The 24,021-nt window shown below is 54.1% G+C and overlaps 1 protein-coding gene across 3 annotated transcripts in view; it reads left to right on the top strand.

Moving 5' to 3' along the window:
* The window catches only part of UBTD1 (ubiquitin domain containing 1), a 47,553-nt gene that overhangs the window by 21,815 nt on the left and 1,717 nt on the right, over nt 1-24,021 (top strand). The window contains exons 1-2 of one of the 3 annotated variants that reach the window (XM_012723394.1): nt 12,746-12,824; nt 22,897-23,124. In XM_012723394.1, coding sequence (XP_012578848.1) covers nt 22,950-23,124 — 175 coding nt within the window. In that variant the 5' untranslated portion in view covers nt 12,746-12,824; nt 22,897-22,949. Of the gene's footprint in view, nt 1-12,745; nt 12,831-22,896; nt 23,125-24,021 lie in introns of those variants that run through there. The other 2 variants (XM_012723393.1, XM_004680568.2) reach the window with 2 other exon arrangements.

The following is a 24,021-nucleotide window of genomic DNA, read 5'->3' as shown; positions in this document are numbered from 1 at the left end:
TTTTTATGGGGATGGCATTAAATCTGTATATTGCTTTTGGCAGGATGGCCATTTTGATGATGTTAATTCTCCCAATCCATGAGCAGGGGTGGATGCACTTCTTTTGGGTCACTATCGCCAGCCAGCCAGAGCAGGCCCCTTGGGGCCTCTGACGTGTGCACAGTTGGCTGAATGTCCTCTGTCTTTGGCTTTGTCTCTCTGACTTCCTGTGGCCATGTGGCTGGTAGCATGCAGCGGGGCGTGATGTGGTTCTCGAGCCTCCGTCACCACATCAAGTGCGTTGATGTAGATGGGAGGCTACAGGGGAGGGCTACAACCGATTGGAACTGAGCTGTGAGACCTGCGTGAGATAACCTCTTCTGTCCCAGAGCACAAGGCTGGATGTGCGATTGGAAAAGCGCTTCTGGATGCAATGTCCAGCTGCCGCACAGCCTGGACTTTTTGGTTAGCACCCTTGCAGGCAGCCAGCCAGGTGTTCCTGGGGTGAGGCTAGCTCTTGAGGACTCTAAGGAAGAGAAGGCCTTTCCTTGAGAGGGCCTGGCCTTCCTCAGGCTGTCTTCCTGTGTGCTGCTTGCTGGCCTTCTCAGTGGGGCGTCTGCTCAGTGGATCTGGCTGAGCCTTGTGGGCCTCGTTTTGCTTCTCCTGCCGCTGGTTCTGCATGACCAGGCCTGCTTCCTTTGGTGACGTTTTCCTGTCCCTGCTCCTGGGACTCGAGTCCGGGGTGAGCACCAGTCAACTGTCTTACCACATAGTGGGGGGCAAAGAGCAGGCACGGCCTTGCCCCGGTCATCCCAGATGTGTGGCCAGGTAAGAACACAGTCCCTGAGATGCTCAATCTTGTCCTTTGCTGCCCTGGCACATTCTACCTTCTTCCTGACTAAGGCATATTTTATGGGCAAGATTCTGAAGCCCTTTCCAAAGAGCAAGATCAGAGCTTCTGGCTGCCTTTCTCTTTACCTGGCTGGTGGGGTGAGGGTGGGGGTGGACAGATGGGGACTGTGGGGTGCCAGGAACAGAAGGGAACAGCTTGAAGGAGGGGTCGGAGGAGGCCAGAGTGTGCTGGCCAGACGCCTTGGAGAAGGCCCACCACTGCAGGAGCTGGGCCCAAACTGGGCTTCCCCCAGCTTTTCCCCTGCCTCTGTCCTTTTCTGCTTTTCTTCTTCTCACGAGGTAGCCTTAGCTGTTCTGCCCCAGTCCTATCTACTTGGAGATCCTTGACCTCTGTGTTTCTTTGGAGCGCTCTACAGCCATGCCTGTCACTTCAGAACCACTCCTGTCTGCGCCTTCAGCATAGGCGCCTCCACCAGCCCTCCGACGCCTGCCTGCGCACCTGTCCGGAGCACGGGGCACTCTCCGCAGGCAGTGGTGTCCCACTCTCCCACAGCGCCTTAATCCGGGAGGGCAGGCCCAGCCGTGGGCTCTCTGGCCAGGAGCCTGTTTGGGGACGCAGGCGGTGTCGGGTCGGTGGAGCACCCTCCCGGCACCACAAGAGCACCGCCTCCTGCACAGCGGGCCGGGGGTGTCGCTGTGTCTGTTTTACAGATTCAAGAACTCCGGGCTCGACTGGGCCACGAGGGCAGTACTGGATGGCTTTGGAAGCCGAATCCTCCTCTGTTTGTTCCAGGCCCGTGCTCCTTCCTTGGGGCTGTGCTGCCTCGCCGGGTCTCTGTCTACTGTTTCCACACAGGCGCTGCCGCAGCACCTTACTGGAGCCTGTGGTGGGAAGTTAGGGAAGATGGACTAGAGCAGCCAGGCAGGGGCCCGATAAGCTGGGTGGAGCGGGATGGCTGGGCAGGTGGCTGAAGCACCCAGGGCCCTGGGGCAAGACGCGCTCCCCTCTGTTTGGTACTTTCTGGCTGGATGTCACTAGTGGCCTCAAGTTTGGGGTTGAGAGTGTCCAAAAGTGGAATGAAGAATTGGTGCTGGGCATAGGAGACCCAGAATTGTGACAGGACTGTTGACCTCTGTGGGCTCCAAGGCTGACGTAGACCACGTTTCCCCAGTTTCCCAGTTCCTCTGTGGAATATGGTGACAGTAAAATTATGCCCCCTTCACCCGCCTCCTTCTCCCCATTTTCATGCTGTGTTTCCCACACATCACAGCCCTCTCCCTCCCTGCTCACGCTTCCCTATGAGTTCCTCATGGAGTGTTTGCCTGACTTGTATGCCCCTTCATTTTGCTTTTCCCCAGACCTCAGTGGGTTGGCAGGGGGTCAGGACCCACCATTCTGACAGGCACTGAGAAGAGCGTACACCCCTGGGTGCTCAGCAAACGTAGTGAAGGCACGTGCACTTGTCCATGGAGCGCTGTCCTGCTCACAAAGGGCCTGATGACATAGGAGCTTAAAGAGCGAGCGTACTTCTTGTCTCGCATATGGCCCTGCTGCCTGCCCTGGGCTCATCGGGTGAAAGGGCAGCTCTGCTGCCGCGGGCACTGCGAGACCCAGGACATGGCTGTCCGCGTGGCTGAAGCCGGGCTGACTCTGCTTGGGTCCCGACCCGTGAGGGCAAGTGATGTGCAGGAGACATGCCCGCTGTCCTCAGCCCCGCTCCTGAACCACTCACATTCTGGCGGCTCCCATACGTTGGCAAGAACACAGCCATGTGACCCCCTGACAGGGCAGCTCTTGTCCCAAGAAGGAGGGGAGAATGGATAGACAAGGGTGGCGGTAGACAACAAGCAGTCTCATCCCGGAGGTGGGGGGCATTTTTCATTTGCGTGTGCAGAGGGAGGAGGAACGTCTCACTGTGCCTGTTACCTTTGACAGCTTGCACACAGGCCTCCCTCCTTGGCCGACATCTGTGCACCAGACTCTGCTAACAGACTGGGGGAACCAGAAGCTGAGTAAGGCAATTCCTGCCTTTCAGCAGCTCGGCGTAGCCTAGGGATGGCGCGGGTGGAGGCCATATAGTCCGAGTGCCAGCTGAGAGGTTCTGGCGTCCGTTGTGTTGGGGAACCCCCCCACCCACCCATGCGTCCGTATGTTCGGCTGTGTAGATTACGAGATAGAAGCGCTGGGAGCAGGTCTGTTTTGGGAAATTAGGAGGGCTTCACAGAGGAGGTGGCATTCAAGCCAGGCATGGAAGGGTTCAGTTTCAACAGGTGAAACTGGTGAAGGTAGGTGATTGATAGGAGAGGGGAGCAGCGATGAAGGCAGGGAGCAAATTCCTGGAGGCTTCGTGGCTCAGGTGTGGCCTGAGCACGGTGAGAGGGAGTGAGAAGGAATATGTCTGTGTAGTTCCCATCTCAGCCTGTTGTGGCCTCTGCGCCTGTCTTCTTGTGAGAGGCCTCCCTGGCCACCCTCATCACTTTATTTAACACAACATATACAAACACCATGCACAGCTATATTGCCTTTCATGTTATCTGCCTCCCCTTCAGGGGTATCAGCACCATGGGAGCAAGGACTTTGTACAGCACCTGGCAGAGAGCAGGTACATGGGTATTGTGGCGGTGAATAAATGAGTGAGTAGAAATGTGTGTTGAAGATCATAGTTTTGGAAGACCTTGACTTGCACGGCAAGGAGTCTGGGTCATCTTTTATAGGCAGTGGGAGCCATGGAAATGTTTGGAGCAGGGGAGTGACATGATCACTATTGAGAAGGTTCCTGGCAGCGGTAGGTGGGATGAAGCGGGAGACAGGGGTGCCCCTTTCCTGGCCCCTAGTCCAGCTTCTAAGCAACATACTCCTCATTTTGTTTGGGCATGAGCAGAGGATTCAGTCCCTGACAGATCTTAGCAGTGCGGTGAATGTGAGCTGACTTCTACCTTTCTTTTCGGGGTTGGAGGGCAAAGAGGGTCTCTGGGTAGCACTAATGGGAATTGCAGATGGAAACGAAAGCTGATAGTTTTTCTGGAAAGCATTTGGTAAAAGGCACCTAGAAATCCAAAAATACCTGTATCTTTGTTCTTAGAATCCCAAATGAGGACTTTATTGTAAGGAAATAGGCTCAAGTGTATGTAAAACTTCACTTATGTCCTGGCGTGAAAGGTTAGAAATGCTCGAAATGAGTGATTCAGGTACCTCCTGAATCCATCCTTCCTTGCCACCCCCACTGAGATCTGCCTGTTACCTGGCAGGTGCTCAGTCAGCCTGCCCCGAGCACTGTTTTCTCTCCAGCACGAAGGCAGCTCCCTAACTGGTCCTCCTGCCTCCAGCCTTGGCCCCTTCAGCCACTGTGTTCATGGATTCAGGGTGAGCTACCAAAAGTGCGGGACTTCCTCCTGCCTCTCCTCTTCAGGGCTGTCCTGCTCCTAGGGGGTAGCGTCTGCACCTTGTCCCTGGCGTAACAACCCTTTGTGACCTGTCCTCTCCACTGTGCTCATTTCTGGCTGCCTGATACACTTCTGCAGCTCTGCTGCCGGTTCCCCCAGTCCTCACTCACCTCTGAGCCCTTGCACATCTTGTTCCCCTGCCTGGCTTAACTCTGCTCGTCCCTAAGTGCCCAGAGCAGTTTAGGTGCGTCTGTGGGCTGGAAGAGACCACACGTCCAGCCCTGTGTGTATGACGCTCCTTGCACGAGTGCATGGGCCTCTGTTACCTCCTGACATGCCTGTCACCCTTGCTGGTTCTGACCCTGAGAGCCTGTTTACTTTGTGTCCTTGTTCCTGGCATGGGACTTGTCACATTGGAGAAGCTCAATACGTGTTTCTTGAATGAATGAATGAATGAATGAAGAATAGTGCAACCTTTTTGTAATGAAGAAATGCATCCTGTACAGTGCCAAGCACATAGTAAGCCCTACATAAATGTTTGTTGAATGAGTCAAAGTGAAATGAAAACTACAAGGTTACTGGAAATTTCTTATTTATTCTGGATTTCTTTTTATCTTTCTAAATAGTAAGTTTTCTCCACTTAGCAAGTGTCACTTTTTGAGCAACAAAAAATGGGCAGTAGGGTCCGACACTGCTGAGCCGTGGACTTGTTCTCCAGCCAGCTCCTGGGACTGCTGCCTGCACTGTGTCTAGACCTGGACCCTCTGGCTCACTCAGAGTTCAGCATCCAGAAATGATCCAGTGGAAACTGCCACAGACAATTCCCGGGCCCTGGGCAGGTTGCTTTGTGATTTCCAGGGCTGCAGGTGACGTGGAATGGAGCAGTGGGTGGGGTTTTGGTAAGAAGTGGCCACCACAAGATAGTTTCCAAATGGGTCTGAAACAGAAAACTCAGTTGGGATGGGATGAGAGGCAGGGCCGCAGACCCGGGGCCATGATGCTGGGTGCTGGGTGTTCGCCACTGGCAGGTGTGAGGTGGGGAGGGGCAGCCAAGTGGGGCACTGGGTGAGAAACCCAGGACAGTTGGGGTCAGGGCAAATAGCCAGCCGGAGGGGTCCCCTGCTCCAAGGTGCTCTGGGTTTGTGAGCGACCTCCTGGCCCCAGAGTGAACCAAGCAGCTGGGGTTGTCCACGCCCACAGAGGATGCGTGTTTGCTTGCTTCTTATTTAATGCCACTTTCCTCCTGAGTCTTTCCCTCTTGTTTCTCTGGCAAAGCAAGCTCTTTCTCTCCTTCAGGACCTGGTCGTCTTTGTCATGCCTCCTAAAGCCTTCATCACGTTCAGGTTTTGTGTTCTTGTTTCCCGGCTTGTCGTGGGCCCTCCCAAGGGCAGGACAGAGTCTTGTGCACGTGTTCCTCGCAGACCGTGGTCAGGGTCCAGGGTGGCAGCTGAGTGGCTGGTGCATCTGCTTTCCCAACTGCAAAGGTCAAGGCCAGTGCTGGCTCAGGGAGGGCTCTGCACCTGGCCTTGTGGCTGGCTGCTGCCTGCTGCTTCTCTGGGTCACCAGGGCGACAAGATGCACACTAGCCAGCAAATAGCAGCCCCCTCACCGGGCTGCCAGTTCCAGCAGTTCTTGAGCTCAGCTGAGTTGAAACTGAGAGGATGCCTTTTCCAGCAGCCTGGAGCCAGACCCACAGAGCTCCCTCCCTGCCCCTTGGGGTGGCTGTGCTGAAAACAGATACCTCCTGCTCCTCGGCTGCCACTCCTCCCCGCCCTGATGCCAGAAGCCTGTCTTCAGGGATCCGTAGGGATCTGTGCAGGGAGGAATTTTGGGGCAAAACAGGTGGCCTCCTAGTACAGCTACCAGCACATCCTTCTGCAGCGGAACCTGCCGAGGCCTTGCCTACTCCCGGGTGTTAGTGCCTTGGGAGGCTGCATTTCTCCTGGGCCCTGGGGTGGAGGCGAGGGGAGGGGCTGGAGGGGGCAGCTCCTGCTTGGCCTCAGCTGAGAGAACTAAGTCTGACCTGTCAGTCCTGCACCCTCAGAGACCCCTCCCCCCAAGTCTGACTCAGCTCTTGCTTGACACAGATCTAACCCTCCCGTCAGACTGGTCTCAGGGAGGGCAGGTATTATGAGCCAGTGCCCAGTGCCCAGCCCTGCAGGCAGGACTAGCTCTGGCCCTGGCCACCCACTGCCTGCCCTCACCTGACGCAGGCCTCAGGACGGCTCTGCCAGGAGGTCAGCTATTTTCTGCCTTCTGGTAGGTTCCCTTCATTGTCTCCTCTCCTAACCACACTCACCTTCCTCCCAGGAGACTTGAACTGCACTTCCTGCTTCCTGCTCTCAGCCTTGACTGAGCATGTCTGTGTGCCAGGCACTGACCTGAGCCCGGGGCTCCGGCAACAGCAACTCCCTGTCCTCACGGCTGTGGTACAGCTCCTACAGAGGGTCTCCTACAGAGGGGCTCCATGAGTTTTATTGGGTACAGGAAGCTAGAAAGGGTCTGTCTTCCAGGAAGCTTGCGGGTAGAAGACACCCCAAATCCCGACTGAGCTGTTTCGGCCTTGTCATTGCAAGGCTCCTCTAAAGCCTTTCCCCTTGAGACCCAGAGTTTTCTGAGACACACTTGAAAGCTTTAGAAACACACAAGAGTTCTTTTTTAAAGACAATACACACACAAGTTTATGTTCTAGAAAGCAAGTGGCCTCTCACCATGCCAGTCCAACAGAAAGACTAGTGTGTGTTTTCCTGTTTTTTTCCTTGCAGATGCTACATTGTCTTTATAAACACCAACTCTCTTGAAATGGCCTATTTTCTTGGGAAGCACACAGCCTCCAAGGGCCGCCACCTGACTCTGGGGGTTACCCCAGCCTGCACCTCCACCCAGAACAGAGATGGTGTTGAGCTTTCAGTCTTCCTTGCTCCCCCCACTTCCACGTTTGCGCCAAGTCAGCATCTAAAGCCTGCGTTGCAAGCCTTGACTGGCCGGGACTGCGGCGGCTTGTCCTCCCGGCTCTCAGGTCCATGGTCCCTTTCCCTTGAACAGGACTGCGTGGGCCGTGGGAAATGGCCCCAGGGTCTGCAGGCAGCTCCCGGTCTTTTCCGCTTGCTCTTCCTCCCTTTGACCACACCTCTCACCAGCTCGGTTCCTGTCCCATCTCCTGGCCACTGGAAGCTCAGTCACAGAGATATCATGAGCTTCATCTGACCCAAACATCTCTCCTGGACTGGCAGCCCGTCAGCTCGTTGTTGGCCACCGGTCCCCCACTGCTAGTCAGAAGTGTACCTGACAGATGTTTAGTGTTCCCACTTGAAGAATTATAATCTAAATGCATTTGCAGAGAAATTCTTGAGTGCTGGGTGGGTGGGGTAATACAGGGTCTTTGTTAGGACCTGGTGATAGCCCCCAGTGGTGGCACACCTGTTCAGGACTGGAGCTAGCCGGCCAGGGCACGGGAACTGGGGAAGACCATCAGGCAGTCCTGTGTGTGCCGCAGCTGGAGTGAATTTTGGAATGACCCTGCTCGCCACGCTGTGGACTCCTGTTTATGTCGCCCTGGCTTTGTCATGCGCCTGGAGCAGGTCCCCATCAGGGCCGAGGCAGACTCACTGGCCTTACGTGCCATCCAGCCTGACTCCAGGCCTTCGCCCTCGGTACCCATCGCCTGCAATGCCTCCCTCACCCTCATTCCCTTCAAGGCTCAGCTAACTTGCTCTTCCACTCTGTAGGGTGCCTACTCTGTGTAAGGTGCTGTGCGCCACAGTGAAGGAGAGATGGGGGCCTTACCTTTGCGCAACTGAGATTCTGGTGGTGGTGACAGATACAAAAGTGACTAAACAAGCCTTGGCAGGATTGGGGTAGGCACCACTTAGAAGGAGAGGGCCGCGTGTGGGTGCCTACTTTAGTTGGGGTGGCAAGAAAGGCATCTCAGGGGGCACTCCTGGCCACCTTGAGACACGGAAGGTAACTAACATGTCACCCTTGGTTTCTCAGGCCCCTTGAGTACCTGGAAAGATTCTGAACACAGTGGGTGCTCAGGAATTGTGCTGAAATGAATCTGGGTCATGACCCTTTAGTTTGGGCCTCAGCGCCCTGGCAGCCAGTAATCATTGCCCTCTCCAGCCTCCAGGCTCCCTGGCCCCACCTCCAGCTGTCATTCGACCGGGAAGAATTAGGTTACCTTACTGTTGGGAGTGGAGTGGCAGGGTCCTGAACTTGGGTGTGGGCCAGTAGGGCTGCTCCCTGGCCTGGTGATCAGTACTTGGGGCGGGGGAGAGCCTGGCCCAGGAGCTCCAGACCGCCTAGCGGCCCTGCGTGCAATTGGCTGCGGACCTCCATCAGGTTGCTTTGCCTCTCCTGTCACCATTATCCCAGTGGGAAACTGAGGCCTCGTCCTCTTACACTAGCAGAGGCCCAAGTGGGGCAGGTCACTGGATGTGGGGTGGGGAGGCGGAAGTCTGAAGTGCCCCTCCCTAGCTCAGCCAGCTGGAGCCTGCTTATTGCCAGTGCTCACCACACAGGTCAGAGATGACCTAGCCCAGCTCCCGCCCACCCCTTTGGCAGATGCTTAAAGGAGGCCTGGTGCCTCAGGGTGTGGGCTCCAAAATATTTTCCACATACCCCTGCTCTTGCATGGGACGGTTTGGCCCATGGGACAGTTTGACGCTTCTGGGTTTCTCTTCAAACAAGATTGCATCTATTATTTACTTACTATGTGTGTGTGTGTGTGTTTGTCTTTTAATGTAACACAGAGTAACACATTACTGGGACTTCCCAAGTTATGCACTCAAGTATTTTCAAAATAGTGAGCGTGCACATAATGTACCACAAAACAAAAAAGGATCTCCATGCACCGTTTGTATGATTCAGCCCCGGCCCAGACAGTGACAAGAGCTTGTCTGGTCAGAGACCTGTCGCTCTGGTCTGGGTGTCCGCCGTGCCTGGCAGTGGCAGAGGACTGGACTGTATGAGTGACCTGAGCATTGCCATTTTTACAGCGGCCTCTGGGTGTTCAAGAATTTCTTCTCTAGGTTTCATAGCATTTTCTTTGCACAGAATCTCATAGCTCTTTCTGTGTGTGTGCATTTGTGCATATGTGGTTGGCCTGTGGTTTTGTGCAGGAGCTGTGAGTTTTTGGAGGGTGAGGATCTTGCCTTAGCTGTCTTTGTGTTCCCAGGAGCCGCATTCAGGTCTTGCCACGGTGTAACTGAGTTGAGTCGTAGGGTTAGAAGAGATCAGCAATCCCTTACAGCAGCCTCCTCATTTTATAGGTGGGGATCCAGACGAGGGCCCACAGGAAGATGACCTGCTCCAGTCACAGGGGCTTAACCAACTGGTCCCGGGATGGCAGCGTCCCACTTTCGTAGCTGGGTTGAGAGTGCTCTGATGTCTGCCCTTGATGGCCCAGGTGGGCAGTGGTGGGCACTGACACTCACTGGTGCCTGGGGAACCTGGAGTTTGGAGTTGCACAGATATGTCAGGGATGTGTTGAGGGGGTAAGCACATGGGTGTATTCCTCTACCCCAAAATAAAACTAGAGGAACAGACCCACTTACCTGCCTCACATGGTAAAAGGGCTTCTGGGAAGGCCTTTCACGGTTTTCTTTGAAACCAGGATTCTGTTGCTCAGAAGAAAGCTCCCCCAGAGTTGTAGGAGGAACTCCTCTCCTTGTTTAGTTTGTGGGTCTGCCCTGGAGGCCTGGCTGGAGGGTGAGGATGTGTGCCATGTGGGAGGACTAGGGGCCCTGCCTCTCCCTGCTCCTTCATCCAGATACCAGGGTGATTCCCAGAGGCTGCAAAGCCCTGTGGATCCAGCTCACCTCTGGCTTTGCCAAAATAAACAGCTTGGGGTGGAGGCCCTGAGGCCCTGAGGTCCTCTGCACAGCCACTCTGGAGGGCTATGGCACAGCCAGCACCTTTACCATTTTACCCCCCCTCTCCTCCTGTGGGATTGTTGCCTTCCTTCTGGAATTTTCTCTGAGGAAGGGGGAGGTATGTGCAAATTCCAGGGTTGGGATCACTGCCTCTTGATCCAACAATCTGGATCCTGTTACTGTCCTGTAGAGGCATGAGGAGGCCTTGCTTTTTTGTTTCGTGTTTGTCTTCTTTTTATTTTATATTTCACAGAAACTTGCAATAACTGGGTGAGGCCATGCCCAGATTGGGACTTAGAATGGAAAGAGGTTCATGCTTTGATTTGTTGTAGAAGAGGTCCCGGTGCAGCCTCTAGACTAGCTCCTCTGGCCAGAGCCCTTGAGTCTCAAGAGAGGCACTCTCTGTGGGGGTCTCAGAGCCAGCCCCCCATCTAGCCACATTACCTTTGGATTAGGTGATTTAATACACATTAAGCTCTCAAAGCAGTGTCTGGCACACGATAAGAGCTTAATAAATGCTATTCACGATTATTAACATTATGTTATTGGCATAGTTCTCATCATAAACCCATAAGGTAGGGACTTTTATTATCCCCACTTTCCAGATGAGAAAACTGAAGTTCTCAGAGGGTAAAACATGCCCAGCTTCTCAAGAGGGTGGCAGAGCAAGGCTCCCTTGCAGGTCTGGACTGGGGCTTTGGGTAGCTGCATGGTGTGGCTCATCCGACTGCCGGCGAGGAGTGGGCCGTTCAGACACTAGTACTGGGGGACCAGCTGCCCCTGGAGGGGTGCATGGCCGTCTCCATGTGGAGGCGACACGGGGGTCTCGGGGAGCAGATTTCCTCAGGCAGCGTGCTGGTGGGGGCCAGGCTGGGCGGGAAGCAGAGCAGAAGCAGAAGCGAGGCCACGCTGGGCAGAGTGGTCAGTGGGGTCAGCAATAGCTCCTCCTGGGCTGGGGGCGGGACTGGTTCTCTGCCTTTGAGCTGTGTTCCGGGGAAGGGGGCGCCAAGCTTCAGCCAGGGGTTTGTCTCGCTGCCCTGGCGTGGCAGGTAGGACAGGGTCTGAACAGGCACAGAGCTGGAAGTGAGGGAATCTGAAAAACCTCACTGCATTTCCTCCGTGGCCCCAGGGTCTGTGAACCTCAGTGTCCTCATCTGTAATATGGGAGTAAAAATATTTGCCATGCAAGATTGTTGTAAGGATTAAGTGAAGCACATAAATGATATAAAAACCTCTTTATGGGCCCTCCCTGGCTATGCAGCGGGTTAAAGCGCAACACTATGAAGCTGTCCACAGCACGGGATCCACCCCCAGCCAGAGAGCTGAACAGCAGACCTCTCCTGGCCCGCCCGCTGCTCTCCTTAGCAGTGTATTCAGTCCACCTAGTCTGTTCCCCACTCTGTCTCTGGTGAAGCCTCTCACCCCCCACACCTCTGGCCTGTACCCCAGCTCTTGTATGCATAAATAAATAAATCATTAAAAAAAACCCTCTTTATGGTCCTAAATCTAGTACTTATACAACTGGTAATAATCACTTCCATCTTAAGCTTCTACTTGGTGCCTCACACAGCACGAGGCGATTACATACAGCATCTTGTTTAAACCTCACAGCAGCCCTTCAAAATGGGTGTTAATTGCACCAATTTTGCGGGTTGGTATAGGAAGTTCAGAGGCTCAGCTGCTGGGGCCGCACCTGTGAGGGGTGGGTTGCGCGTTGGACCTGAGTCCTGCTCGCTAATGCCAGAACCTTTCTTCCTTCCCGACCTGCTGCCCCTGACCCACTCTCTCCCGTCCTAGCCCTGCCCTTCACAGGAGCAGTGGCTGTCGGGACTGAGCTGAGCCACCACGGCCTGGCAGTTGGGGTGAGCGGAGACGGAGAAATGGGCTTTACCTGCCCCTGGCCCCGACCGTGGCAGGGAGCAGCAGGCTCCCCTCCCTGCTAGTCTGGCAAGTAAGTTTTGTCGGCCTGTGAGTCATACAGCCCTGATGAGTCAGGTTTTTCCTTTATTCTTGCCCAGAGCAGCTGGGGAGGGGGTGGGGGGCTTTCTTAGGAAGTAAGACCTCCCTCCCTCTGCTCACTCGCTGTTGCTCTTGCTCAGAGCTGCACCATTTCTATGCAGAGGTCTGCGCCTCTGTCCTGTAGAACGAGTTCTTGTGGCACTGCTAAGAACTCGTTCTGGGCACTTCAGCTCTCTGGAGGGGAACCCTCCTGGTGAGTAAGGTAGCCAGGACTGTCTGACTCTAGACTCCTGTTCTTGGCCTCTTGGCATGGCTTACCCTCTTCTTTCTGCAAGGAGGGTCTTAACCCCGAATCTCCTGGACCTGATCTCCTGGGTTTCCCCAAGCACAGGTCCTCTGAGCTGTATTTGCTGCTTGCCTCCTGCCCTGTCTGGCTGCAGGTCTTAAAAGAACAGTCCAGATGGTCATTCTCAAGCAGGCATGGGACTCTCATGAGCTCCCCCGCCAGGTCCTCTCAGAGGCTAATTAAGCACACTGGAAGCAGCCTTCCAGGCTGGACAGCCTCACTGCAGATCAGATCATTCCAGATCTCAACCCTGGCCACGTATTAGAACCACTCAAGATCCCGCTGGTGCTCGGGCCCTGCCCCAGAGCAATTAAGTCAGAATCCCCAGGCCGGGCGACTCCCAGGCAGCCAGGTTTTTGCCACACCACACTGCTTGCCTCACAAGGCTCTGCCCTCCTGGAGCTGACCGGAGAGATGCAGGGACAGCACGGGTACAGGTGGGACTCTGCCGGTGTGGGATGCCCTGGTGGGAAGAGGGCCCCCGTCTTGCATCCTGACGGTGGAGGTCAAAACCAGGGGATGCTTGGGCAGGAAGGCAGGGAGGACGCCGGCCGGCAGGGTTGGTGATTCACGGGCTATAGAGGAGGAAAGAGTGAGTCAGGCACAGCTGCCTGCAAGGCCCGAGCCTGGCTTTGGAGGAGAGTAGACATGTTCAGATGTTCTCCATTCACCCACAGAGATCCAGCCTGAGTGCTGTGGGTCCTGGGCTGCATAAAGAATTGGGTCCTCTCAAAAATGAGGGTCTACGTTTGGGTGATGTTGGGCATCTGTGCGTAGTACACACAGAAGCTCCCTGGGCATTTCAGTGTCTCCGTCAGGCATGGGGAAGCAGCGACTCTTAAAGAGGTCATGCCCTGGGCCCCTCAGCATGGGTCACGATAAAAATGGACCCCGGTCTTCTGACTCAAATTACCCACTGAAGACACAGACTTGAAGACCGTAATGTAGGGCCAGTTCCTGGGGTGTGGGCTGTAAGTGCCCCATAAGCTCAAAGCATACAGAGCCACCAGCCGCAAAGGGTTAGGGGTCTTTTCTAGCTCCATCTCGCTCCAGCTGTGACAGCCCTGGGAGGATTGCTGTTGTGTTTGCTGACGAGCCAGGGGGTCCTTGCTGAGATGGAAGGAGGAGTTCTGGGGGTGGGGGTAGTGCCGGGCAGACCTCTCCTGGGGTATTAGGTTACTTGAGTTATTCTGCAAAACTTTCTTTATTCTGTTAGTTAATGTAATCTGTATCTTTATATCTTCAATGCTCCCACCCCCCCACCCCCCTAAGAAGTAGACTGTTACCCTCTGCTTTCCAGAAAAGGAGCATTCATGTATCATTCAACATCACATCACACAGTTTATAATGGAGTTGATGTTGAAACCCCGGGCTTCCTCACCCCAAACCCTGGACCCTCTCCTCTGTCTCTGTATCCCTTTATCTGCTGCTGCTCTGTGAGGGGCAACTAGAGTCCCATGCACTTTCTAAAACCATTTGGCCCATCCAGCAGCGGACTGGGCTCCCTTGAGGGCATCGCGTCAGCCTCTTCTCCAGAATACACAGCATCTGACTTGCTCCCGCTAGGAGCCTCATTTGGGGTGGAAGGTTGACTCGTGATGCGGAGCCCCGGATCAGCCGCGCACACTCAGTCTCAGGCTGGTGTCTGCTGAGCCCACACGGCCAGGCCAGGTGTCCTGGCAGGGCTGCCTGGCACAGTGCACTCTGCCCTCGAGGAGGCTGAAAGGCAGGTGACTTCACACTTGCCCTGGTGCGCGGCTGCTGGCCACTGTGCCCACGGGCCGTTTGTCTCAAACTGCTGCCATGTTAACGTTCTTGTAATTCAGCTTTCACTGGCAGTGGCGTGGTTTGATGGAATTGATCTTCCACTCCATCACACACGTACGCGGGGGAAAGCTGGCGGTGTGGAGTCCTTTCACCTCTCAAGGCCTCAGACTTCTATAAAAGGAAAATGGCTTTGCGGTCACTCTCACTTCGGGTCTCCCCTGCTCTGCGAGCCCCGTCCCGTGGAACGACGTGTCTCAGAGCAGCGCTCGTGGTGTGGCACCCAGTGGGGCAGACCTGAACATCAGGCCATCCCACTCAGCCTCCAGACACTGGCTACCGGGCGGTGGTGGGGGGACCCCACATGGCCTGACTCCGCCAGAGGCCCTCCCTGGCAACTGGGCGCCAGAAAACAACAGCCTGTGTCTTTCCCTTGGAGCCCTGATGTAGCAAGGGGAGCAGGCCAGATACCGGAGACCTTTCTAGCTACCTCTGGGGAGTTCCTGTTTTATTTATTAGTCACCATCCTCCCTCTCCTGCCCAGGAAAATGCTGACCCCAGCTGTGCTGCCGGCACAGAGCAGACATCCATCAAACCCGCTCTTTGTCCCTGTCAAACTTAACCTGATGTAGCCCTGCCTCCTCCCGCACTGGGAAGAGACCAAGGTTCACCACAGCAGGAGTGTTCAAAATTGCAGTGACTTTAGGAGAGGGAAAAATGGTAGCCTTTGAGATTTCTAATTGCATAATGGTCTTCAGCATTATTGACTGGGCTTGACTGCTGGCCACAATAACTACTGTCTTCTAGGCACAGCCGGAGCCTGTGCTGTAGTCCCTACAGCAATCCTTGCAGGGCGTGACGTCTTCCAGGTGGGAGCACTGAGACTCAGGACACGAGGTCATCCAGCCGGCCGCCCACACTCCCACAAGGTGGTCAGTGGCCACAGCAGCCCCCACTGCCCGTTTCCGAAGCCACTGTAGGGTGGAACTGGAACTGGAACTGTTCCGTCCAGGCCAGGGCTTTCATTGTCCCTGAGGACAAACACACTCATTCGTGATGATGAATATACAAGAAAGGAATGGACTGTGTTTCATTTTTTTTAGATTTCATGTGAACTTGAAACAAGAAGTGCAGCCATTTCCCAAGCATGTGACCGCTGCACTCTGCTTGTGAAGTGCAGTTTTCTCTCCTATCCCGCCTCAGAAAGGAGCTGCTGGTTGAACAGCAGGTTAGGTCCTGAGGATTTGGGGGTTCTCTTTGTAGTTGAAATCAGGTGGACCAAGTCCTTGAGGAAATAGGATGGGGACAGTTGGGGGAAGTCAGCTTGGGTCAGGGAGCAGTGGGGCAGTGCCTAGCGCCACCCCGCCCCCCGCTGTGACCGGGAGCCCTGGCTGGAGGCTGGGCGTGGCAACCCTGCTCTAGGAGCACGCCCCAGCGACCAGCCATGCCCGCTGCACGCAGGACAGTGAAAGCGCACCCCAGGTGCCCTGTCCACACCCTCAGCTGCCCGTGCAGAGGCCTCTGGGGAAGTTTCTTTTTCTTGGCTGCATTTTCATCTCCCTGGTCACCACAGGGTTCCAGCCTCCACAGGGCTGGGCTCCAGCGGCCCCTCGTCCTCCAGCGGGTTTCTTTGCGGACCACCTCAGGGACTGGTTTCACCCCTCCTGGACCTCCAGCCTCTGCTGCCCCCTTTCTTCCTCTTCCTGCCCCTTACACAGATTTCTTTCGGCAGCTCTGGTGCTCCCCACAGCCCCGGCTCTGCTCTTGCCTCTCTTCTCCAGCTCCTCACATTTTCCCTAAACTGCTCCGTCCGTCCACTTGGCAAGCAGTTCCTGAGACCTGCTGCCTGCCAGACCCTGGCCGGCCCCCAGGACCCCACAGAACTGGAGGTGGTCCCGGCTTCAGGGATTGAAACAAGGCTCCTGCAGTTGTCCCCAGGCTGTGTGCCATCACCAGCCCTTTGTGGGGTCCCCAAAGGAACTTTTGATTCCTTCAGCCCTGCCCCAGACTGCCCGACCTACCGAGTATTCCAGGAGGGAGTGCCTGGCCCGTCACCTAGCAACTGGCTCCGCCCCTTTCCCTTCCTGAACCTCTGAGCCGGAGCCTGAGGGAATGAATGGGGAAGAAGGACCCATAAGGAGGCCACATGGGGAGGCCCAGCTGAGCAGAGCTGGCCTAGCACTTTCTCCCCGATGTCACCCAGGCTCTGACAGTCATCCTGGGCTAAGTCTGCCTAAGTGTCATGCTTCCTGAAGGATTACCTGGGCCTGCTCTCCCTGATGCGTTCTCCTGGTGGCTGAACCTTCTGGAGCCCACCGCACCGTTCTTTCCCACTCATCTCCTCCACCAGAGGCAGGACTTCAGCTGCATCTCTCAGCTCCTGCATTCCAGCTGTGCTTTCCAGGGTGGGAGGGGATGGGAAGAGAGATTTGCATCTGCTTCCTGGCCCACGCGCCCTGGCAACCCAGGCTTTTGGAAAGGGGAAGGCCCTGTCCCTGCCTCCTGTTGATTGGAGTCACACGGGCCAGAGCAAGCCCAGACTTGTCACATCATCAGTGCTTCTGGGGAGGACACCAGAGGCCCCATCCCTGGAGCAGGGACTGGGCGGGGGGTGAGAGGGTGTAGAGCTTGGTAACTGAATGTGCAAACGGAGCCTGGGGATTGCCACACGTATAAATAGGGCTGTCTCCTGGCTTGGTGGACTGACTGTCCTGGGACTCTCGTGTTCCCTTGGCTGGTCTCAGTCGTGGTGTCACATCCCAGCAGCTCAGCTGTGCCTGTCCCTGGAGAAACCATCAGGATCTCTTGGGGGTGAGGTCTGAGAGTGGCGGGTGCCTGGCGTCTCCCCCCTGCAGACCCTTCTCCAGCTTCCCTTGCTGCTGCTGCTGCTCTCAGTTGTGGTTTCTCAGTCATGCCCCACCCCACGTTTAACTTTGTATTTGCAGTCGCTCCATCTTCCGCTCAGAGGACACTGATGGGAATGTGCCGGGCCAGACAAGCCGTGAGGTGCTGGGAAGTCAGACAGAAGCAGCCAGGGCCTGTTGTCCTTCCCGCATTCTTGAGGCTCCTCTCTTGAGAGCAGTTCTGAATTATGTGGGTGTCAGAGGCACGCTCCAGCTCCGGCAAGCTGGAAAGGCCTTCCGGTGCTCCCTCTCCCACAGTCCTCTCAGAGCCTCCCTGGGGTGGTACTACCAGATCGCTCACTATGGAGGCTACCCCCAGCGCCCACCGTCATCATCCTCCCAACCCAGACGCAGCTCTCCTCTCTGCCCTCTACAGCAGTTTGGAGGTATCCATTGAGTTCTCCAGCTAAGCCTGGATGAACTGCCCTTTACGCTCTGTTTCCCTGTGCTTGCAAGCGGGGCTCTTCACTCAGAGTCAAGTCCACGACCTGCCCAGCCGTTATGACTCTGCTCAGCGGGGCTGAGGTTGGCCCAGGGAATCTGCCTCTGATCAACACCCCAGGAGACCCTAACACAGATGCTCACTTTTGTCTCTGGACTCAAAAACTCGTTCTCTGCTCAGTCACCAGTAGCTCTGCTGTCCTTCTCACCTCCATCACAGAAGTCCAGTTTCCATGGGTGCAGTGCACCTCTAGGACAGAATAAGCTTTTATTGTGTATTGGCCAGCTTCACCAACGGTGGGGACCCTTATCGGGGACAGGTGGAGACTCAGCAGAAGCCTCTAGGGTTTCCTGTTCCAGCTGTGCCTTCTGGCCCGACATTCGCCCAGAGCTGCCAGCCCCCGAGAGCCTACAGTGAGTGTGGGCGGCTGTACCCTCACCCCCACTGGAAGCCCCTCCTCAGCCCCACAGACTGCCAACTGCGCCAGGCAGCTCCCTGGAATATTACGAACCTTTCCCCATCACTATACAGTTTTCGTTGTATTATTCTTATTACTAACGTTCATTTTGGAAATTGGGAAAAAAGGAAAAGAAAAAAATTCCTTGGTAACTACCAATCATTTATAACTATGGCTAATATCTCAGTGTAAATTCTTCCAGTCTATCATTATAGGTAAGTATCATTCTTTTTTAGGGACAAAATATACATAAATACGGACATATACATGACAGGCTACTTTCCTGACACAGAAGCTGGACTAGTGAGCACTGCTGTCCTGTTGTGTTGTTCACTGCGGACGTTTCCTGGCCTTGGCACACCCCCGCCCAGCACGGTACGCGGGCCTCAGTGAGCTGGTTTAGGCTGTCTCACCGCAGCCCCTTTCACTCGTCTCCAGTTTCCCTGTGCTGAGCGAAACAGCGTTGTAGACAAGCGTTACCACTCACTGTGGTGATTTTCTTGGGATACCAGAAGCTCACAGGGGGAGGCACACTTGTGAGTTTTTGGTGCTGTCCCAGATGCCTCCAGGAAGTGTCTTCCCATTTGTGTAGCATATGGGTTTTACACTCTTTCCGCAGCCCAACCCTCTTTGACTTAACTAGATATATTTATGCTTACAGAATTGGGGTATGGGCCAGAGGTGTGGGGGTGGGGGTGAAAGGATTCACCAGAGACAGAGTGGGGAGCAGAACAGGCAGATCGACGCAGTACACTGCTGAGGGGAGCAGCAGGCGGGTCAGGAGAGGTCTGCTTTGCCATGTGGGTCAGCTCCCTGGCCAGGGTGGCTGCAGCTAGCTTTGTAGTGCTGGGCTTTAACCTGTTGCACCACCAGGGGGGCCCTTAACTAACTTTAAAGCATCGGTATTTTTTTAAAAAAGCCATTGAAAATATTCATTGTCAGTTTGGCTGTATGTTTGGGTAAAAAGCTGCTCTTTCTGTTGTTTGTTCCTGTGCCTATGGCTGCAGGCACCGTATGGAGGGCTGCACACGTTCTGGTGTCCTGGATCGCTTGGCCGGGTATTTTCATGGGGTATTGCACTGGCCGGGGAATAGGGAGCCAGCACTGGCCCAGGGGTGCTGCAGCCGCCCCCTGCTGGCTCAGCGGTGGGTGCCTGCTGACAGCAGTGGCCCACTCCTGCGGCAGCCCCTCCCTTCCCACCACCAGCCCTTTTTAGTGTTTCAACCTGAATAGTTTTTTAAATAATAATAATATAGCAGTTTATTTTTACACCATTTTGTGCATTTTTCCATCTCAGTTGTAATCCCCTTGGGCTTCCCATCACCAAATCACCCATGTGCCATCACCATTGTCTAGTGCATTTCCCTCCCCCCACTGTTTTGGAAGAAGCAGGATGATTTTTTAAACCATCGCATCCTCAGTGACTGCAGAGATTGTTACTACTTAGAGAGTCTCACTTGTATGGTGTCCACCTGTGGTGAGAAGTGTGTCTGACTGGCGGGGTGCCATATCTGCTGGAGGGGTGGGGACTCTGAAGGCAATGTCTCTCCGCCAGCCTGAGGTGAGGACTCTGAAACACTGTGGGGCTGCATTTATTTTAAAGGGTGAAATGCACGTGTGTGGCTGCTACACCTCAGGCGTCCCAGGTCACCTACCCAGCAACCTCAGAACCAAAACCTGAACACTGAAAGTAAAGGGGGCTTTTGGGGGGCAGCTGAAGGGAACAGAGGCCCTGCACCCTAGTCTCTCTCTTCTAAGAAGCCTCTTTCTTAGAACCTGAGCTCTCAATTCTGACAAGCTCTCTCAGCCCTCAGTGGACTGGGACTGCCCGTTAGCTGCACCTGGCCTGCACCCACAGGAGTGGAGATAGATGGGATGGTAAAAAGGGACTTTGGCGGGAAGGCAGGCACAAGGAGACTCCAGCAGCAAGCTCAAGAACTTGAAAAGCCTACGTCAAGGTCGTTGGGTGGCAGGGAGGCTGTCACTGCTGAGGGCTGGGGGTCCTGATGGATCAGCCTCGTGTTAGGGGGCCACCCTGTTACAGGGCCACAGAGAGGTGTCTGGTCATGAAGCAGAGCTGTTCCTTGTCCAGACAGGAATACCTCTGGGCCACACGTCATGTGGCCAGAACTGTGGCCTCCAGTGCCTCCTTTCTCTCACACCTTTGCCTTTGATTGTTGTGGTTGGAGTGAGATAGGGATTCTGACTGACATTTTTCTGTGGGGGTGGGGGGGCTCAGAGCCCTCGGCTGTGTCTGTTAGTCAGCTGCAGAGTCTCCTGTGTTTCTCCTGTGCTGTGAGCATAGAGTATCTCTGATGCCCGCTGTGTGGGTTTTCTTCCTACACCAGGCAGTTCTCCAGTTCTCCTTGGACACCAGCTGATATCTTAAACTTCTATGAAATTCTGACATATCTGGAGTTAGCACAGACCCCACAGGTCAAGAACTCAGTCCCACAAGACTGGCCCCCACTTCAGAGGCCGGTCGTAAGTAGTGGGTCTCCCGGGTTACCCAGAGTTTGGTCCAAGTTGAGTACAAATCAGAGTTTTGTGCCAGGACCACACTGACTATAGAGTAATAAAGTTGGTGCAAGTTCTCCCCACACTCTTCTCTGGGACTCTCTTTTCTCTGTAAAATTGAGAATCAACTTGCTAAAGTTCCTTGAAAAAATTCCCAGTTAAGAATAGTATTGGGTTAAATTATACATTAAATTTATCAGTCAATTTAGACCAATCTCTGTGCTCTTTCTAGAAATCCTTCATTCAGAAAGTTAAACTATCTGAATTTCAATGTTACATTTTTCATTTCCAGAAGTTCTGTATGATTCTTTAAATCTCTTATTCCCTGCTCATATTTTAAAGGTCTCTTCTTTCTTGAACTTGACATGTCACAGTCTGTGTGTGATAAATCCCACACCCCACACCTGAAGGCTTTGTGAGTCTGGATCTTCTGTCTGCTGCTTTTGCTGGCTTGGTGCCTTCGTCCCTTGTTGCCGTGAATGTTGTGACTTTATTATTAAACAAACAAACAACTAGAACATACAAGTGAGGTGGAAAAAAGGCACAAAATGATGTAAAAATAAACGGTTACATTATTTTTAAAAAACTAGAACATTATTATTTATTTTCCTTAGAACTTTACCTTGGGAATTCTTAGAAACTTGGTAGGAAGTTGTTTCCCTACAAAGAGCATTTGCATTTCCTTCTGCTGGCCCAGGAACACTTTAGTTGTCTGTCTTGTGGGTTTTCTGCCCACACAACAGTGACAGACCTGCAGAGGTTGTTTGCAGGTCCGGTCTGACCTAAAGTAGAACCTCACTCTGTCACATACTGTGTGATCTCGACAAGCCACTTCTCCTCTCCGTGCCTGTCCCAGCATCTGCGAGGCAGTGATAGTAACACCTTCCGCCTCAGGCAGTGGCAAAGAGGAAATGAGATAATGAACATAGGTGAAATGCTCCCATGGGCTTCCCTCACACAGTGGCAGGTAACAAAAGGTCTCCTTTCCCTTTGAGGAGCCCCTCTCTTGAGTCAGCCTGGCGGCAGCCCCCCACTTTACTTACACTTGTGGCCCAGGGACCTGAGTGATACTGGGAACTTCAGGCTTCACTTCGCGGGTGAGTCTGTCTCCAGCTTTGAAATGATGAAGCCTCCTGAAAGCCTCTGAGAGACGCTTCTGTCCTCTGTCTTGACCCTATTCTGAGGTTGTCCCGAAGGTGACTTGGGGTTGGGTACAAAGAAAAATGGCAGTTAATAGAATTGCTTTCTCAGTTGCTGCAGGGATTGTTTCTGTTGGCAGTAGTTGGTTATGGTTTTCAAAAAAAAAAAATTCTTTCTAGTGATATGGTAGAACGTTAATAAAAAGACATGACAGTTTATAAGTTTTAATTATGGGATTATACAACAACAGTAGTGTAGAATGGAATAAACAGAAAGGGCACATTGGCATGAGTATATTTCAAATCCTTTTGTAACAAAGAATATAAAGAAATTTAATCATATGAACTCAACTACACTGAGGAGCAGTGGGGAAAGGCAGCCGGAGAAAAGGTGCCTGCGTGTGCTGCCGTGGTTACTGCTGAGGGGCGGCGTGCCTGCTGGCTCCCCGTCACGGCCACGTACAGACAGCAGTTCGGGTGGTCTTCGCACAGTCTCGCAGTCAGCTGCTCCCGTGGCTTTAGACAAGTGATGCGCTCTCTGGGGTCTTAGGTTTCCTGCTTGGGTTGCTTTGAGGATCATATACACAGTGGGGCTAGTGCGCCTTGCCTGGGATCTGGCGCAAGCTGGCTCTGCAAATGGTGACGGACTTTACCACACACCTGTGCTCTCTCTAGCCGTTTAAATACTGAGCACGTGTTACTTTCTTCTTTAAAATAAATTTTTATTTATGCACACAAGAACTGGGGTGTGGGTGAGACGTGCAGGGGGTGAGAGGATTCACCACAGACAGAGTGGGGAAAGAACAGGCAGAAGGACTATACACTGCTGAGGGGAGCAGCAGGTGAGACAGAAGAGGTCTGCTGTGCCATGCGGGTCAGCTCCCTGGCCGGGGATCAAACTCATGCTGCAGTGGCTGCAGATAGCTTCATAGTTCTATGCTTTAACTCCTTGCACCACCAGGGAGGCCTTAAACATGTACTACTTTCTAATAAGTGAGGCCTTAACATGTACTACTTTCTAATAATAAAATTAAAACTTGAGCAACAGCAATGATAACAAAGGCAGTATATGCTTTGCTGACAAAAATATATTGTATCCCCAGGTTTGCTGAGTGCAGTTTCTGGGCTCTTCCTTGACTCCTGGGCAGGCCCTAAAGACATAAGTGTTCAGGTGCTGCCGCAGTGCGTACCTGGCAGGCTAGGTCCTGGCCTGGGCCCAGGGCAGACTGCGGCTGCTTGTAGTTTTCGAGGTGTTGAGCCTCCCCCTTCTGTCCCACCCAGGACGCAATGAGCCCCTGAAGAAGGAGCGGCTGAAGTGGAAAAGCGACTACCCCATGACTGATGGGCAGCTGCGGAGCAAACGGGACGAGTTCTGGGACACAGCACCTGCCTTCGAGGGCCGCAAGGAGATCTGGGATGCCCTCAAGGCTGCCGCCTACGCAGCCGAAGCTAACGACCACGAACTGGCTCAGGCCATCCTGGACGGAGCCAGCATCACCCTGCCTCACGGTGAGCAGACTGGGCCTCTTTGCTGGAGTCAGCGACCTGACCAAGTTTCTGTCCAAGCTGGTGGACGGGGTGTGACTGGTTGCTAGTGCATTCAGGCAGCCCTTAATAGCAGGGAGTAGAGGTAGGGACACGAAGAAAGGTGAGCTGCCGTCCAGCTGGCCCAAAGAGGGGGATGGAAAGACACCAGCAGACCTCCAGGCAGCATGATGAGAGCAAGCAGGCTGCCTCAGGGAGCCAGGGATCCCAGAACTGCTGAGGTACTGATCTATTGGCAGTTACTGTGGGCTAGACACCGCCAGCAGCTTGGAGCAGCCCATGGCGCTGTGTAAAGCCGACGGTAACAGAGGGACTTGAGCGTCAGAGACCGGAGGTTAACCGTATGTCTGTTTCCCAGCTCTGAGACCTTGAGTGTGGGGCATCTCAGAGTTAAAATCTTGGGGCCTTACAGCTTTTATAAAGTGGGGATACCTACCTATAGGGTGGTGGTTGAGTTCAGCAAGATAGGTGTAACATTTAGTTCAGTCCTAGTGCTTACTTAGTAGCTGCTCAAGGCAGGAAATGAATTTCCCCATGTGCTACATTGCACAGGTAAGGGACAGAGGCCCACGGGGGTACAAGCCACTAAGAACGGGGCCTGTTACTTCCTTCACCCTGGCAATCCCGGCACCCTGCACATACGCTGCCTGAAGAAACAGAAAGGTAAATAACTTGCCAGGGTTGAGTGGCCCGTACCGGTGGAGCCAGAATGCCAGCCCAGGTCTGACTCTGACCTTGCTGTCCCAGGGACAGCAGGAGGCACGGTAGGAGGGCTGTAGGGTGGTCACCGCCCTCCTGCTTGAGCTGCTATCACAAAATGCCGTAGCCTGGGTGGCTTATTTTTTTTTTTTTTTAAGATTT

This window comes from Condylura cristata, unplaced genomic scaffold (genome assembly GCF_000260355.1).
Source record: "Condylura cristata isolate star-nosed mole 26May11 unplaced genomic scaffold, ConCri1.0 scaffold00011, whole genome shotgun sequence".
Lineage (NCBI taxonomy): Eukaryota > Metazoa > Chordata > Mammalia > Eulipotyphla > Talpidae > Condylura > Condylura cristata.
This window is presented reverse-complemented; position numbering and strand designations above follow the sequence as displayed.